The sequence below is a fragment of the Canis lupus genome, chromosome 33 (assembly GCF_011100685.1).
Source record: "Canis lupus familiaris isolate Mischka breed German Shepherd chromosome 33, alternate assembly UU_Cfam_GSD_1.0, whole genome shotgun sequence".
In the NCBI taxonomy this organism is placed as follows: Eukaryota; Metazoa; Chordata; class Mammalia; order Carnivora; family Canidae; genus Canis; species Canis lupus.
The window spans coordinates 25,883,955-25,902,451 of record NC_049254.1 but is presented as its reverse complement, the minus strand read 5'-3'; the positions used below and the strand labels follow the sequence as shown (position 1 = coordinate 25,902,451).

The 18,497-nt window shown below is 36.7% G+C and overlaps 1 protein-coding gene across 1 annotated transcript in view; it reads right to left on the bottom strand.

Annotated features, from left to right (window-relative positions):
* Positions 1-12,154, bottom strand: part of CD86 (CD86 molecule) — a 62,181-nt gene extending 50,027 nt beyond the window's left edge. The window contains exon 1 of the mRNA NM_001003146.2: positions 12,124-12,154. Within this exon, the coding sequence (NP_001003146.1) occupies positions 12,124-12,137 (14 nt within the window). The 5' untranslated portion in view covers positions 12,138-12,154. The remainder of the gene's footprint in view (positions 1-12,123) is intronic.
* Between the last annotated feature and the right edge of the window lie 6,343 nt (positions 12,155-18,497).

The window sequence follows — 18,497 nt, the reverse complement described above, 5'->3', positions numbered from 1 at the left end:
GTTTAATTCCTTTTGCATTCCTGATACTTAGTGCAGGTCCAGTAAACATTATTAAACTTAATACCTGTTCATCGATCACTTATAAGTAGGTAGTACTTTAAGTGCATCACTACATTTAGTTTAATATAATAAATGTAGAAAGTTTTACAGATGAGGAAATTGAGTTTCAGGGAAGTTAGGCCACTTGCCTAGGGACACACAGCTGGTGATCTCAAGGTTTTAGCAGGGTATAGAACTGAATCGGTTTTAATTTCTCACTGATAATGCTATATGACTATCATTAGAATGTCACACAGATGTCAGTGTACTTTTTTGGTGTGGTTTGGCTCTTTTTAAGTAAATCTCTCCACTCTACCTTTTACTAATTATGCAACCTTGAGTAAGTTACCAAACCTCTCTAAACCTCAATTTCCTCATTTTTTTTCAATGGGGAAAATAATACCTAATTTATATGGTTATTGTAAAGATTCAGGGACAACACCTATGTAAGGTTCCCAGCCCCATCCCTGCTCATCCCAGCAATCACTTCTTCCTTCCAGCCATGCATTTCATATTCCTCCATTCACTCACTTAATCCTTACCCTCTGAAAATTGGAAACTATTAAATCTTCTAACAGATGAAGAAATAGGCTTAGAGAAGTAAATAACTTGCCCAAAGTTCCTTTAATCCAAGGAAATGTTTTTCCTAAGATCCCTCAGAACTAAATGAGACCCTCAGATCGATACCTAAGAAGGATCACTCTGCCTGTAGGTGTGAAAACACAACTAGAGGTGTGAAAGAAACTGAGTTTGTGTTTGTTTTCCTTTTTTTCTGACTTCTTTTCCTGGCAACTAAACACTTAACCAGCCAGAGAATTCTCTTGAAAACAGAAACTTGGGTGAGCCACTGCATGGGTCTATTAACTTTTCTGCTTCCTGCTGTCTAAATTCTTCGTGTCCTTCAAGTTTCCACCTACTCCACTGAGCCCTCAGACAAGCTTCCCTCTGTCTTTACTAATCCACTTCCTTCTAGCCCCCAAGCAAAGATCTTGGGACCAGCTCCAGCCCAATCAGAAAGGAAGAGGTAGGGGATCCCTGGGTGGCTCAGCGGTTTAGCACCTGCCTTTGGTCCAGGGCGTGATCCTGGAGTCCCGGGATCGAGTCCCACATCAGGCTCCCGGCATGGAGCCTGCTTCTCCCCCCTCCTGTGTCTCTGCCTCTCTCTCTCTCTATGTCTATCATGAATGAATAAATAAATCTTTAAAAAGAAAAAAAAAAGAAAGGAAGAGGTAAATGCTCTCTCAGCCTTAGGATCCAGCGCCCTGGGGGAAGTGTCTTGCTGGATCCATCTTTCCAAAATTCCTAGCTTCTGCAGCTCCCAGCTCTTGTCTGTCTTATTCCATTTGGTTATGCTTTCCCACCTGCTGATGCCTCACTGTGTAGCCAGGGGTTTTAGACTCAAGTGCCTGCAGTGTCCTGGCAGGTAATGAAAATAAATGAGCAAAATAGGCCACTTAGGAAAAGGAGAACCCCACTGGAAGTTGAGCAACCTTTTCTAGATTCACCAGTTGGGAATGTGGGCCCAGTGTTACCGGGTATTCTGTTTTATGTGAATTCTCCAGATTTTTAAAGTATTGGTAACTAATTATAATTTAAGGGGTTTTTTTTTAATCTTTAAAGATTACAGTCTATGTATGTACCATTTTTGGCCTACCAACTTTTAATTTTCAACCTCTATCCCAGACCTATTGCTTCCTAGTTCTTATCTTTATCATTTGGTTGCTAGAGCTTGTTTCAGACCATGACACGACATAGCTGTCTCTGAGCACAAATCTTTCCACCCACAAATCAGTCTTGCTGCTAAGAGTAATCTCATTCTCCCTTGATCTCCCATAATATATGCTCTTATAATGTTTGTTCAGAGGTTTGGTCTAGAATTAGGTTGCAGTCTGGAATCCTGGCTCTGTATCAGCTCTGTGACCTGGTCAAGTTATTTAACATCTCTAAAATTCAGTTTTCACTTGTGGAAAATGGGGGATAATAATATTATCTACCTCCTGGAGTTGTAAGGATTAAATGAAATAATATATAATGTGATATAGTATGCCATAATGCCTGCATGTGGTAAGAAATGTTAGCTATGGTGAAACCTTCTCCCTTAGTAGCTGCTAAATAGGATCTTTATCTGATTGATCTTCATTTTCTCAACACTAAATAAAATTTTATTGAATAAGTGAATAAGCAAATAGTCCCAGATCCCTCTTTTCTAGCGCTGATTCACTATAGCCCCTTCTTTTTTTTTTTTATTTTTTTTTACTATAGCCCCTTCTTAAACCCCTCCATTTACAGTGATCTCACTCTCCTCTGAACTTCTGTTGTACTAACAGAGGTCAGAGTTCAAAACTGGTGGCCTGAGCCAAGCCAGACCCTCCAGACATTGAGGCATTACATAAAAATCAGGACATTTCACCTTTAAGGCTATCTTTTTTTTTTTTTTTTTTTTTTTTTTTTTTAAGGTTATCTTTCTTACTTCTCTCAAAAAATTAGATTAGGTTGTACTGGACCACACTCCTGCACACAAAACAACAGAGTGGTGACCAGCAGCATTGCTCAACATGGTGCTCATCTGCTTATGTAATGAAGTCTCCACCATTCATGTGCCATGTGGGTATAATGAACTATAGGCCTCTATCGCACTTCTCTTATCTGAGGGCCTCTGTAGGTATTCTTTGCCACTCCTGATTTAGACACTGTCTCTCACCATTAAATTGCTTTTTTTTAACTTGATTTCATCCTGCTTAGCAGAGTAATATAAGTTCACTGTAGATTTAGCAATTTTAAAGAAAAAGCCCTATTTCTGTAATCTCATCAATCTAGAGGTAACCACTGTGACTATTTTGACAGACTTGCTTGCTATGTTATTTCTATGCATTCTTTTCCTTATAATTCCATAGGCTTATGTCTTCTTCGGTCATTAAAAAGTCATCAACACATACACAGATACACACAAGTCATCAACAGCTTCATTTTTAATTTACTTAACCATTCACCTACTATGAAAAATTTAGGTTGATTCTTATTTTTCATTACATTAAATAATGCTATAATAAACATTTTTGTACACAAATCTTTTCCATGTTTCTTATTATTTACCTATATTCTTAAAGGTGAAATTATTACAGAAGAGGAATAATCCTTTTTATAATAAACAAAAGTGGTAGTTTATATATCTTCTAGATTTAGAAGTGCAAATTTGAATATGTTACCCACAATGACTAATAAAGCAAACAAGTCTTTATAAGAGCAGACATTAGCAGGCGTAACGTATTTGAAGTCCAGAAGGCTAAAACAGGGGTTTTCATAGCTTCATGAAGACATACATAATTACCAATTATAGGACAGGATTTTATTTTAACGTTTTTGGCATCATACCTTACATAAAATATGCTTTATGTGGCTTTGTTGCTTGGCTCTCACCTTATTCACCTGCATTGAGCCTGTTCTTCTCTTATCTATAATTAGAGGTTTACTATCGTGACTTCTGAATTTAAATAAGAATCCATTTGCTAAAACTGAATCAGAAAAGGCAGAGCTAAGGAAATTTAACACAATTTAAAATATAGAAAATAATAGGTTTAAAGAAAAGAATGTGAAGACTAAAATATTTTATTTCCACAAGACTTCAAATACACTATGAACTCCCATAAGCCTCATGGCATTGGTAAGTACTCATAACCACATTTTACAGATGAAGGCACCGAATTTCAGGGGGCCCAGTAGCTTCTGCAAGGTAACGCTGCTGGTAAACACAGAACTACTTATTAACTACTTATTATTTGACACCTGCTGGACTTATTCAAAGCTCTGGCATTGATCCAAGACATACTGCCTACAGAGAAATGGAAAGCAGCTACCCTCGTTCTTCTGTGGAACCTTGCAAACTTCACTGTTATTTTTTTTAATCATCATATTTGATATATTTACCTTCAGAAATCATGTTACTCATTCTGGCATATTTCTAATGTGTAGCCAAAGGCCTAGAACAGATGCTGTATGAACTGAAAAAATTACTAAGAACAGAGAAATAGGCAGTTGGCCAGAATGAGTGTTTTTAAGAATTTTTAAGCTTCTTATAGTTGACAAATTGCTTTCCAGAAAAGTTATAGGCATTCATAATCCCACAATCAATAGTATCTAAAATACCATTCTTCTTGTACATTATTATTATTATTATTATTATTATTATTATTATTTTAGAGAGAAAGAGAGAGTGAACAGGAAAAGGGCAGAGGGAGAGAGAGAATCCTAGGTGTGGAGCCCGATGCAGGGCTTGATCTCATGACCCTGAGATCATGCCCTGAGCCAAAATCAAGAGTCAACACTTAACCAACTGAGCCACCTCACTAACATTATTATATCCACCCCTACAAAATATAAATTGTTCATTGATAACTAAAAATACCTCATTGGTGTTTACATTGGCATTTCTTTAATATTTAGTGAAGATGAACATTTTGGGTTTCTTTAAATTGCCTTTTTAAATTGTTTTTAATTTTAATTCAAGTATTGTTAACATACATGCTCTATTAGTTCAAGTATACAATATAGTGATTCAACAATTCTATACATTACTTAGTGCTCATCATGATAAGTGTAAGTGTACTGTTTAATTCCCATCCCTGTTTCACTCATCCCCCCTTCTGTCTCCTCTCTGTAACCATCAGCTTATTCTCTGTAATTAAGAATCTGTTCCTTGTGGGATGCCTGGGTGGCTCAGCGGTTTAGCGCCTGTCTTTGGCCCAGGGCCTGATCCTGGAGTCCCAGGATTGAGTCCCACATTGGGCTCCCTGCGTGGAGCCTGCTTCTCCCTCTGCCTGTGTCTCTGCCTCTCTCTCTCTCTCTCTCTCTCTCTCTGTGTCTCTCATGAATAAATAAATAAAATCTTAAAAAAAAAAAAAGAATCTGTTTCTTGGTTTGTCTCTCTCTCTTTTTTCCCTCTACTCATTTGTGTTTTTCTTCAATTTCATGTAAAATGAAATTATATGGTATTTGTCTTTTTCTGATTTACTTCGCTTAGCATTCTACTCTCTAGCTCCATCCATGTTCTTGCAAATGGCAAGATTTAATTCTTATTTATGGTTGAGTAATATTACATTGTGTCTGTGTATGTGTGTTTGTGTTCAGCTGCTTCCGTTACAAATAATGCTGCAATAAATATAAGGTTGCATGTATCCTTTTGAATTAGTGTTTTTGTATTTTGGAGGTAAATACCCTAAGGAGTGCAATTACTGGATCATAGAAAGGTTCTATTTTTAACTTTTTGAGGAACCTCCATACTGTTTCCCACAGTGGCTGTACCAGTTTGCATTCCCACTACACAGTGCACAAAGGTTCCTTTGTCTCCGCATTTTTGCTAACAACTTGTTTCTTGTGTTTTTGATTGTAGCAATTCTGATAGATATGAGGTGATATCTCATTGTAGTTTTGATTTGCCTTTCCTTGATAAAGAGTGATGTTGAGCATCTTTTCATGCATCTATTGGTTATTTGTATGTCCTTGGAGAAATGTCTGTTCATGTGATCTGCCCATTTGTTAATTGGATTATTTGTTTTTTGGGTGTTGAGTTGTATCTTTAAATTAATTTTTAAATGCTTTATTTTGAAATAATTTAAGAGGCAAAAAAAGTAGAAAAAATGTGTAAGGAGGTCTTGTGTACCCTTCACCCACTTTCTCCCAACAGTAACGTCTTGTATTATTGTGGTACAACAGTTAAAACCAGGAGATGGACATTGGTATAATTCACAGAGCTTATTTAGATCTGACCAGTTTTATGTGCATTCATCTGTGTGTGTGTGTGTGTGTGTGTGTGTGTAGTTCTATGCAATTTTATCACATGCGTGAATTCATGTAACGGTGAGGAAATATTCCATCACCACAAAGTTCCCTTGTGCTAACTCTAGGCAGCTACATACCTCCTCCTTTCTCCACGACCCATGGTTAAACCATCGATCTGCTTTCTTGTCTTTATGTTACGTCAAGAATGACATATAAATGGAATCATATGATATGTAACATTTTGGGATTGGCATTTTCACTTAGCTTAATTCTCTGGAGATTCATCCAAGTTCTTGTGTATATCAATAGTTCTTTCCTTTTATTGCTGAATATTATTCCACAGTATATATGTACCACAGTTTGTTTAACCATTCACTTAATGAAGGACATTTTTCCCTCTGTTTTTGAATATTATGAATAAATCTGGTATGAATATTCATGTTTTGGTTTTCGTGTGAACATAGGTTTTTCATTTCTCTGAAATAAGTGTCCAAGACTGCAACTGCTGGGTCATATGATAAGTATATGTTTAGTTTTGTAAGAAACTGTCAAACTGTTTTCCAGAGTGGCTATACCATTTTACACACCCAACAGCAAAATATGAGTGATCCAGTTTGTCTGCTTTCTGCAAGCATTTGATGTTAGCATTATTTTTTCTAGCCATTCTAACAGGTGTGTAGTGATAGCTCACTGTGGGTTTAATTTTCATTCTCATAATAGCTAATGATGTTGAACATCCTTTCATGTGCTTACTTGTCATCTGTATATATCTTCTTTGAGAAAATGTCTCTGTATATCTTTTGCCCATTTTTGAATTGTCTGTTTACTATTTAATTTGATAAATGAAAATATTTCATTGGATCTTGAATTGGCATTTCCTTAATACCTAGTGAAAAGGACCATTTTTTTGTCATTTACATTTATTTTTAAGCATTGCTTAATTACTAACTACATTGCATTGCTTTTGTCATTTTATAATTGTTGGTCACTCTTCCTATTTACGCTATTCTACACAGTTCCTTAAAATGATCAGGTTCTGGATAAAAATTTATTGTTCTCTTGGCTGAAAAGAGTTGTAAGACGAGGATGATGATCTAGGTTTATCTTTTGGGTAGTTATTTTTTCATGTTTTATCCCATGGTTAGTTTCTGGTTGATATTGACTAATTGGTTTACTTAACTAACTATTCATTCCTTTTTATTTTTATTAGATCTTTTAGTATAGTCAAAGTGGATTAATTTGATCTCCTATAATATAAAACTGTGACATTTGGATTGTTTGGCAGATAATATCCCTGAGACTACAGAAAGCAAATTTTAGACTTATTTTGACTTCAAAACTTTCTAAGAAAATGCTTCAATACTTATTTATTCTAATTCTACTACATTTTTCTGTTTAAATTATGAGTGAGCCCCAAAATTCCACTTGCATTTGTTTTCTTCTTTATTACATCACCAGATTCACCACAGTCTTCATCTCTGAGAAGTCTCAAATAACAACTTCTTTACAGCTTTACAAAACAGAATGGAACCTGTGTCAGTTCTAAAAATCTAATTTGTAAAATGATAGCCTCAGAAATTCTTTTCTCCCTGAAAACCTCCCCAAACCAGTTTGGTAGGAAAAAAACACTATCTGCACACACACATACACACACACACACACACACACACACACACACACACACACCGGGTTTAGCAATTAGAGGAGGGAAAACTCCAGGTCTGGCTGACTGGACTCTAGGTTGTTTCCGTGTAGCTGTTGTGGACAGCAGAGGTGAGTTAGGTCCAGAGAGATCTGTCATCGCCAGATGTTTGCAGGAATGCTTCATGTACTGCCTCTGTATTCTCAGCTCGCTATGATTTGCTCCCTCTACTCATCCGGGAGATCTCTGCAGAGGTCACCAAAGGCCTCTGGACTGATATTTTCCATCTTCCTACTTTACCTTTCTGCAGAATTTGACACTGTGACCACCCTCTGCTTTGTGAAATATTTTCCTTCTCTTAGCTTCAGTGACATAATGCTTTTTCTTCCCTCCCCTAAACACTTAGGCCCAGTTTTTTTCTCTGGCTGCATGCACTTTTCTCACCAAGATATTATACACACTCACCGAGTGTATTAGTTTGCTAGGGTTATAGTAACAAAGTACCATGAACTGCGGCTTAAACAACAGAAGTTTTTTGTGTCACAGTTCTGGAAGCCAGAAGTCCTAAATGAAGGTGTCAGCAGCTCTTGTTCCTTCTGAGGGCTGCGAGGGATGGCTCTGTTCCAGGCCTCTCTCCTTGGCTTGTGAATGGTCTTCTCCAAGGCTCTTCACAGTGTCTTCTCTCTCTATGCATGTTTCTCTAAGTTTTCTTCACCAGCACACCTATCATCTTCGATTAGGGCCCACTAGTGACCTCATTTTGACTTGAGAGTCACTGTAAAGATTCTATCTCCAAATACAGCCACATTCTGAGGTACTGAGGTTAAGATTGCAACATATCGATTTTGGCGGGACACAGTTCAACCATTAACACTTAGTCCTTAGACTAATTGTTTTCTGTTGTATCTCATGTGTTCATTGTAAAAGTTTGGTAAAACAGTTTGTCTTCCCCTGGCCAAGTCCTTTTCTTGCTTGCACCTATCTCTTCCCTTGGTTTCTATGACATCACTTTTCTCCTGCTTTGCTCCATCTCTCTAGTTCCTCTGTGATGTCTATTGTGGACTCTTCATCTTCATCTCCTTCCTTAAACGTCAAGGTTTTCCAGGTTCCATCCTTGGCTTCTTCTCACTCCATAATCCTCTCTCCCCAGTGATCATACCCACAATGAGAATTTCAGCTTTTAGCGGTACTGATGCTGAATACTGCCAATATCTATTCCAGTCTATACCTCTTTTTTGAGCTTTGGACCTGTACATTCACTTGACTACTTGGGCATCACCATCCAGCAGCTCCACAGGATCTCAAATGCTGCATGTTCAAAAATGAACTCACCTTTAGTCCTCTCTGTCCCCTGGCTCAAATCCAATCCACTTCCTATATCCTTCATTTTATGAAGGATGCACTGTGTGCTTAGATTTCTCCTTCCAAGCTCCACATCTTTCAGAAACCAAATCCTGTCAATCCTTGTGCTTAAGTATCTTCTAAATGTATCCTTTCCTTTCTTAATCCCCAATAACTGCCCTGGTTTCATGTCCTCAACACCTCTCCTTGGATTATTCCAATAATTTCCTAAACGAATTCCTTGTCACCAGAATCAGTCCTGCACTCTGCTGCCAGAAGAATCTTTTAAAGCAACTTTATCAGATCTCTGCTTGTTTATTAGTCTTCAAACTTAGGCTGCAACTTTATGATAATCACAGCTGGATGCCCAGGCTCTGGATGGTCTGGCCCCTCCTAGTTTCTACCTCATTTTCTGTTATTACTATCTGTCAGGCATCTTCTCACAGCTATACTTGCAGTTCCCCCATCTGTCTATTTAATCACCCAGACCTTGGGTCTTTAAACCATGTTGACCCTCTCATGAAATCCATAGCTAGTGGTCTGTAAAAGCCTCAGCAGATCTCTGAGCCATCCCTTCTGCACCATCTCTTATCCAGGCTTCACCCCTGCACCTAAACTGACTCTCTGCTTTCTTAGCTTCTCTTCCTTTCCAGTACTTGGCTTCTCATTGTGATCAGAGTCACTCCCTGGAAGTGGTTGGCCTTGTCCTCAGACTCTGTCTATTTCTGGTCAACATCACTGGGGGCCAGCCTGTCTTAACAGATTCAGAGGGTATTACACACTTCTGTTGGGAAAAAAAAAAAACTTCCTGAATTCTAGTCCTAGCACTGGCATCAAGTAATTGTGTAATCTCGGATGAATCACTTCCCCTCTATTAATCCTAATAGTAAAACAACTAATGATAATTACTGATTACTTATCAGAGCAAGATTCTAAGCACTTTACATGGGTTATCTCTCACAACCACCTTAGGACTTGTGACCTCATTGTACAGTTTCTTAACTGAGGATCAATTTTAAGCAACTTGCCCAAGGTCACACAGACAAAAAGCAGGAGAAGCTAGGATTCCAGCATCAGCACTCTGGTTCCAAAGCATGGCCACTTAACCACTGCTCTCTTCTTCCTCCCAATATGCAGCTCTCTCTAGAGCCATGGCATCACAGCTGTAAAATATGGAAGTGAGTGCTCTGATCTTTCCACATAGAACATTCTATGAAAACAGGCCTATTAGTATCTAGTGAGTATATTCTGAAGAGGAGTCAAGAGAAGAAAAAATTAAACACAAAGGGCCAGAACTCTAAAAGTGGAATTCCACAAATTATGAGTTATCACATAGTACTAGACAGTTATCTGCTTTTCTGAGAGAAGCCAAATATTGATTTCCTTTTTGTAATTATCTAGTTTTATTTTTCTGCCTGCAGATGTAATCCAAGTTCAAAAGTATAACGTAGAAAATAAAAATCATCTGTATTTCTGATTAACATTGTGTGTGTACAGGTTTCATGTATAAAAGTAGTAGCACTGTATATTCTGCTTTTTTTTCTTTAGCTAAAGACATTAAAATTGTTCTACAATAGAATTTTTAATGATTTCATGATATTCCATTATGGATGTTCCATAATTAACCAATTACCTATTTTAAGACATTTAAGTTGTTGCAAAGATTTTCACTATCAGAAACAATAAGAAAAATATTTGTGTCTCTAAAATTTTACAAATATATGATTATGTCTTTACAAGAAATTTCTAAAAGTTGAACTTCTTGGTTAAAGAGCATATACACTTTTAAAGGCTTTTGATTTGTAACACCAAATTTTTGCCCAGAAAGATTATATTACCATTAGCAAGTAATAAGGGTATAGATGTTCTTCCCTCCTTAGAAACATTCTACTTTTTAAAAAGAAATCTGCCATTTTGATAAAGAAAAATAATATTTCACTGTTTTAATTAGCATTTCTTTTATTTCTGATGAGATTAAACATTATTTATTGGTCATTTATATTTTAAAATTTTCTGCTCATTATCAAATTTCAGGCACTGTGAAAGAGTGAATCTTAAGAACAATATAGACAGTGGCCTGTTTCTAAAGATGTTAGGCAATGTTAACATAATTAATGGTGTCACTTCTATAGTTCCACAAAAATGATAAATTCTGAATTTTTTCATACATGTGTAATATTTCAAAACTCTACTGAAAGGAAAATGACTCTTTACTTGGAAATTAAATTCTAATCTTCTGAAATAAAATCAGCATAGCTGTTTCCCTAATCAGTAAGCACTGCATAGATGAGGGTTATGTAGATTTTCAAAGAAGAGTAATAAATAATAACTGATCCTGCCTGCCCCTATCTAAGAGGAGGGTGGATGTGACTGCTTCTATTAAGTCATAGCTATGGAGGTGTGCCACGCAGCGAGAAACCTTGTGGTACAGAGTAAAGCAGCAAGAAAGATTGTAGCTTCACTCCTTATGAGCAGTGTGACCCTACCAAGTTATTTAGGTTCTTTAAACCACCGTGATCTTATCTATAAAACAGAATGGGATTATCTCTCCGAGAGTCATTGTGAAGATTAAAATCCAGTGACATAATATGAATAACGTTATGTACATCATGTTTGTTCAATCCTGGGAAGCTAATTGAATTAGTACTTTACTTCTTTCTTCCACCTAACTCTCCTCAGAATCTCTCATGGCCTGTTTGTGACTCATTTACTACATTCTGCATTTTCTTCTTACACCTCATCTTCCTTTTCCTTTCCCTTGGCCTCTCTCCTTCTACCTTCTCTATCTCATTCCTCTGCCCCCAGGCCAACCTGACCAATCTTTTGTGTATACAAAATTTACTCTCTAGCCTTTGTAATGCTTATACAGATGTGTATAATTTTTTTCTGATTCTTAAAATCAACAAGTGCAACATTAAAGTATTTGAAAAAAAAGTTTAAAAAACAAAATCAATCACTTCAAAAACCCCCAATATCCAGTAAACTTTTTGGTATCTCAAATAATTCTTAACTTTGAGTGGCAGTCAAGTGTCTTGGTAGAAATATGTTTTAAAAGATCCCCAGCCTTGGAGCTATAGGATCAACCTAGAGTGGTTGCTCTCAGATGGGGAGAATGGCTTCTAGGACTTCATCTGATTTTTCACAGCATAGATTGTTTTTTATCCCAGGTGTTCCTGCTCTTGAATTGTGCATAACTATACCCTTAACATATTAGCATTCTTGAACAGAAAGGACAGAAAACAGAGCACCATCCTCACCGTCAGTCTGCTGCTGAGGTAACTTAACTCTTAATTGCCTTTCAAAGAAAAATAAGAATGATCACTCACCATCTGAGATACATCTTGGCTGCATCTGCTGTTGTGCTAATGTCTGGGAATGACTCTTGTCTCTGTACTAGTCTGTGTTACAGTGGAAGGAGGAGCAACCCCTTCTACGCCTGTGAAAGCCTTCCTCTCAATGACTGTATATCCTGTAACTTTCTTCAATAAAGGCTGTTCCTCTTTTTTCTACAGATTTTGCCAACACTTGTGGAAGAAATTTAACCCTTTCCTTGCACTTGAATTCACTGATCTGCATCTAAATATATTTTTAAAAATAATTCGGTGGCTTGAGTTCCAGACCTGACATTAAGATGAGGCTGACTAAAATTTCCCCTCTTGAAATTCCCTCAAAAAACCTAGAAAATAAAATAATTAAAAAAAAAAAAAACCTCTCTGCATTTATAAATAGAATAAAGAATATCCTACAGTTTTGGTAAGACAATAAAAAGTATAATTTATTATGGATGTGGATTAGGAGTGAGTAGCCTCCTCCTACTGATTTCCACCACAGAGATAATAGAGGATTCACTGAACTTTGGGGGCAAGGGAAAGTCCTGTGAGAGCTGCACAACCGAGGAGGTCAAACAAAAACTACTGCTTTTATTATTTCATTCTTACTATAGACAAAAATTAAATTGGTCAAAGAGAAGTTTCCTGAAATAGAGGTCTGGGGGGGAAAAAAGCAGTATCCTGAAATTAAGAGATATACTTGAGAGAGAAACATAAAATTCATCAAGTAGAAACTATTTTCAGAAGAAAATAAATGTCCACATGTGAACTGAAAGGACATTTTGAACGATTTCAAAGGATTCAGATTGTCAAAAAACCTTTAAGAAAATGGATTTTCCTCCAGATAAATCATGATGAGCATTTAAAGTTACAAAGATATTGAAAGCTAAAAGCAAAATGAAAAAGTAGGATGTCTACAGAGAAAGATAAAACCGCTCAACCTCTTACTAAATCCTGTAAAAAAAAAAACCCCACAAAACTATATCTATAGAGTTTTGAGGTAGCATTCTTTACCTAGAGAATATACCAATTAAGTATGAAGATCAATAGAAATGTATTATCAAGCAGACAGAACAACAACAAAAATACTGCTACAAAGATAACCTTCCTAAATAAATTACTTGAATATGTGTTCCAGAATAGTAAGAAATGAATTAATATCGAAAGCACAAGGATACAGAAGCTATTGTCTTGATTGCCTAGCTCCAAAAAAAGGAGAAAAGAGAAAAATGAAAGGGGAGGAAGGGCACAGTGAAAGCAAGTGCTAAGGTGGAAGTTTATAGATGTAAACACTTACTTTAAAAATTAAGAAAGATCTCCATAAAAAAAAATCTTAAATCAACAACTTAACTTTACAACTTAAGGAACTAGAAAAAGAACAAGCCAAACCCGGGATCCCTGGGTGGTGCAGCGGTTTGGCGCCTGCCTTTGGCCCAGGGCGCGATCCTGGAGACCCGGGATCGAATCCCACATCAGGCTCTCGGTGCATGGAGCCTGCTTCTCCCTCTGCCTGTGTCTCTGCCTCTCTCTCTCTCTCTCTCTGTGTGACTGTCATAAATAAATAAAAAAAAAAAAGAACAAGCCAAACCCAAAGATACCAGAAGGAAGGAAATTGTAAAGATTGAAACAGAGATAAATGAAATAGAGAATAAAAAAGCAGTAGAGAAAATCAATGAATTCCAAAGTTGGTTCTTCAGAAAAATAAAACATATTAACAAAACTTCAGCAGCAAATAAATTAAGAAAATAAGAGAGAAGCCTCAAATTACTAACTTAGAAGTGATCAATGGTTCAAAGAAATCAAAAGGAAAATCAAAATAGATTCTTGAGGCAGCAAAAATGAAAACACAAATTACAAAAACTTATGGGATGTAGCAAAAGCAGTTCTAAAAGGGAAGTTCATAGAAATAAATGCCTACATTAAGAAAAAAGTAAGATCTCAAATAAACAATCTAACTTTGCACCACTAGGACCTAGAAAAAACAAACTAACCCAAAAGTCAACAGAAGAAAGGAAAAAATAAAGACTGAAGCAGAAGTAAATGAAATAGACACTAGAAAGACAAGGAAAAGACCATAAAAACTAATAGATGATTTTATTTTTTTAAAGATTTTATTTATTTATTTCAGAGAGAGAGAGAGAAAGAGAGCATGAGCAGGGGGAGGGGCAGAGGGAGAAGGAGACTCCCTGCTGAGCTGGGAGCCCAAGGTGGGGCTCAGTCCCAGGACCCTGAGATCATGACCTGAGGTGAAGGCAGCTACTTAACTGACTGAACCACCCAGGCACCCTAATAGTTGGTTTCAAAATGATAAATGACATTGACAAGCCTTTAACTAGATTAAGAACAAGAAGAAAAGATTCAAATCAATAAAATTATAAATGAAAGAAGAAACATTACAATTGATACCACAATAATACAAAAGATAGAAAGAGAATATGATGGACAATTACATGCCAATAAGACAGGCACATGAAAAGGACCTCAACATTACTAATCATCAGGGAAATGCAAATCTAAACCACACTGAGATACCACTTTACACCTGTTAGAATGGTTAGAATCAAAACAACAAAAAATATTAAGTGTTGGTGGGATGTGTAGAAAAATGAATCCTTGTGCACTGTTGGTAGGAATATAAATTGGTGCAGCCACCGTGGAAAATAGTATGGTGGTTCCTCAAAAAATTAAAAATAGAAATACCATATAATTCAGTAATTCCACTACCAGGTAGTTACACAAAAAAAGGAAAACATTAATTTGAAAAGATCTATGCATTCCTATGTTTATTGAAGTATTATTTATAATAGCTAAGATATGGAAGCAACCCAAGGGTCAATCCATAGGTGAATGGATGAAGAAAATACAGTATATGGGGATCGCTAAACCACTGGGTGGCCCAGTGGTTTAGCACCTGCCTTCAGCCCAGGGCATGATCCTGGAGTCCCTGGATTGAGTCCCACATCAGGCTCCCTGCATGGAGCTTGCTTCTCCTTCTGCCTGTGTCTCTGCCTCTCTCTCTCTCTCTCTCTCTCTCTCTCTCTCTCTGTCTCTCATGAATAAATAAATAAAATCTTTTAAAAAATACAGTATATATGCACACTGGAATATTACTCAGCCATAAAAAGGGATGAGATCTTTGCATTTGTAACAACATGAATGGACCTAGAGGATGTTACACTAAGTGAAATAAGTCAGACAGAGAAATACAAATACCATATGATTTCATTTATATGTGGAATCTTAAAAAACAAGACAAATGAATAAACCAACAAAAAGCAGAAACAGATCCATAAATACAGAGAACAAATTGATGGTTGCCTCAGGTGACGGTAGTGGAGGGATGGGTAAAATAGATAAAGGAGAGTGGGAGATACAGCCTTCTAGTTATGGAATAAATAAGTCACAGGAATAAAAGGTACAGGTTAGGGAATATAGTCAATGGTATTATAATAATGTTCTATGGTGATAGATGAGAGCTACATTTCTGGTGAGCATAGAATGACATATAAACTTGTCAAATCACTATGTCATACACCTGAAACTAAAGCAACATTGTGTGTCAACTACACTTCAATTAAAAATGAATAAATAGATAGAATTGGCAAAAATACTACACACCAACAAATTGGGTAACTTAGAAGAAATGGATAAAATCCTAGAAACATATAACCTGACAAGACTGAATTACAAAGAATAGAAAATCTGAGATCGATAATGAATTAGGAGATTGAAGCAGTAATCAAAAACTACAACCAAGAAAATGCCCAGCACCTGACAGTTTCACAGGTGAATTCTATCAAACATTTAAAAAGAAATATTGCCAATCCTCCTCAAACTCTTCCAAAAACCTGAAGAGTAGGAAACAATTCCAAACTCATTTTACAAGACCAGGTTTACTGTCATTACAAAGCTAGATAAGGGCACTATCATAAAAAAGAAAATTATAAGCAAATACTCCTGATGAACATCAATGCAAAAATTATTTTCTAAAAACAATTTTATTATTTATTTATTTGAGAGAGGGAGAGAGAGTATGAGAGAGGGAAAGAGAGAGAGCACAAATAGAGAAAAGGGGTAAAGGGAGAAGCAGACTCTTCCCTGTGGAGCAGGGAGCCTGACGTGGGACTTGATCCAGGACCTTGGGATCATGACATGAGCTGAAGGCAGATGCTTAACCAACTGAGACACCCAGGTGCCCAGATGCAAAAATTCTTTAAAAATACTAGCAAACCGACTTCAGCAGTACATTAAAAAGACCATACGCCATGATTGGGTAGGATTTATCGCTGGGTTTTGAGGATGATACAACATATGCAAATCAATAAACATGATATACCACATTAACAGAGTGAAGAGTAAATATCATATAATTATCTTAATAGCAAAGCAGAAAAAGCATTTGACAAAATTTAACCTCCTTTCTTGATTAAAAAAAAAATACTCTTGACAAATTGGTGCAGAAGAAATGTACCTCAACATAATAAAGGCCATATATGACAAGCCCATAGCTAACATCGTGCCCAATGGTAAAAAGCTGAAACCTTTTTCCCTATGATCAGGAATAAGATAAAGATGCTAATTCTCACTGAAATCCTAAAATTTGTATGGAACCACCAAAAACTTAGCCAAAGCTATCTTGAGAAAGAAAAACAAAGAGGGAAACATCACACTTTCCAATTTCAAAGCATATTACTGGCTTCTTGCATAGCTTCTGGGAGAAAAAGTCCACTATAATCTTGTACCTTTTCTTTAGTAGGTAATCTTTTTTTTCTCTGAGTATTTTCAAGACTTTTTCTTTGCTTTTGGTTTCCAGCAGTTTGATTTTGGTATAGACTGAACTGTGTCCAAAATTCAAATGCTGAAGTCCTAATCCCAATTACCTCAGAATGTGACTATATTTGGAGATATGGGCGGTAAAGGGGTGATTCAGTTAAAACGAGGCCATTATGGGGGCCCTTAATCTGATCTCACTGGCATCCTTATGAAAAGAGGAAGTTTGGACACACAAAAAAGACACCATGGATGATATCCATGGACAGAGGGAAGACCATGTGAACATACAGCAAACAGGTGGCCATATGTAAGGCAAGAGGAGATACCTCAGAAGAAACTAACCCTGCCAGCCCTTGATCTTGAACTCGCAGCATTCAAAACTGTGAGAAATAACTTTATGTTATTTTAGCCACCCAGTCTATAATATTTTGTTATGGTAGCCCTAGGAAACTAATACAAATACGATATGTCTAGGAGTGGGCTTTGTTTTATTTTGTTTTCTTTTTTAGTATTTTCCCTTCATAGTGTTTTCTGAGCTTAGATCTATGATTTGAGATGTGGCACTAATTTTAGAGAATCCACGGCCATTATTTTCTCATATATTCTCATATATTTCTTCTATCTCATACTTTCTCTCAGCTCCTGAGATTCCAGTTACACGTATATAACATTTGATATTTTCCTTCAGCTCTTGGTTGCTCTGTTCTGTTTATTTTTTCTGCATTCTAGTTTTTTCCTCTTGCTTATCAGTTTATATGATAAGTTTATATGACTATATTGTCAAGTTCCATAATTTTTTCTTCTATTGTATCAGGGCCTGGTTAAGGCATTTTTCATCTCCATTACTACTTTTTTTTATTTCTAGCATTTTCATGTGATTCTTTTGTTTATACTTTACATTTCTCTGCTGAAATATCTGTCTGATCCTATCTGTTGTCTACCTTTTCCATTAGATCTTTTAACATATTAATTATTTTAAATTCCCTGTAAGATAGTTCCAACATACATCATATTTGTGTCTGGTTTTAATGATCATTTTGTCTCTTCAGATTTTGATTTTTCTTGCCATTTTGAATTCCTCTGCTGTAGATTGAATTGTATCCTCCCACAAATTCATATGTTGAGGCTTTCACCCCCATTGTGATGGTTTTTGGAGATGAGGCCTTTGACAGGTATTTAAGTTTAGATGAGGTCATGAGGATGGGGATTTCATGATGGGATCAGTGCTCATATAAGATGAGATAGCAGGGAGCTTGCTCTCTTTCTGTCTCCACCATCTGAGCACACGTTGAGAAGGCAATCATCTAAAACCCACAAAGAATTCTTTTTTTCTTTTAAAGATTTTATTTATTTATTCATGAGAGACACAGGCAAAGAGTAATGCAGGTTCCATGCATGGAGCCCAATGTGGGACTCAATCCTGGGACCCCAAGATCACACCCTGGGCCGAAGGTAGACACTCAACCGCTGAGCCACTCAGGCGACTCCCCACAATGAATTCTTAACAGAACCCAGCCAGGCTGGCACCCTGATCTTGGACTTCTCAGCCTCCAGAAATGTGAGAAATAAATTTCTGCTGCTTAAACCACCCAGTCTAT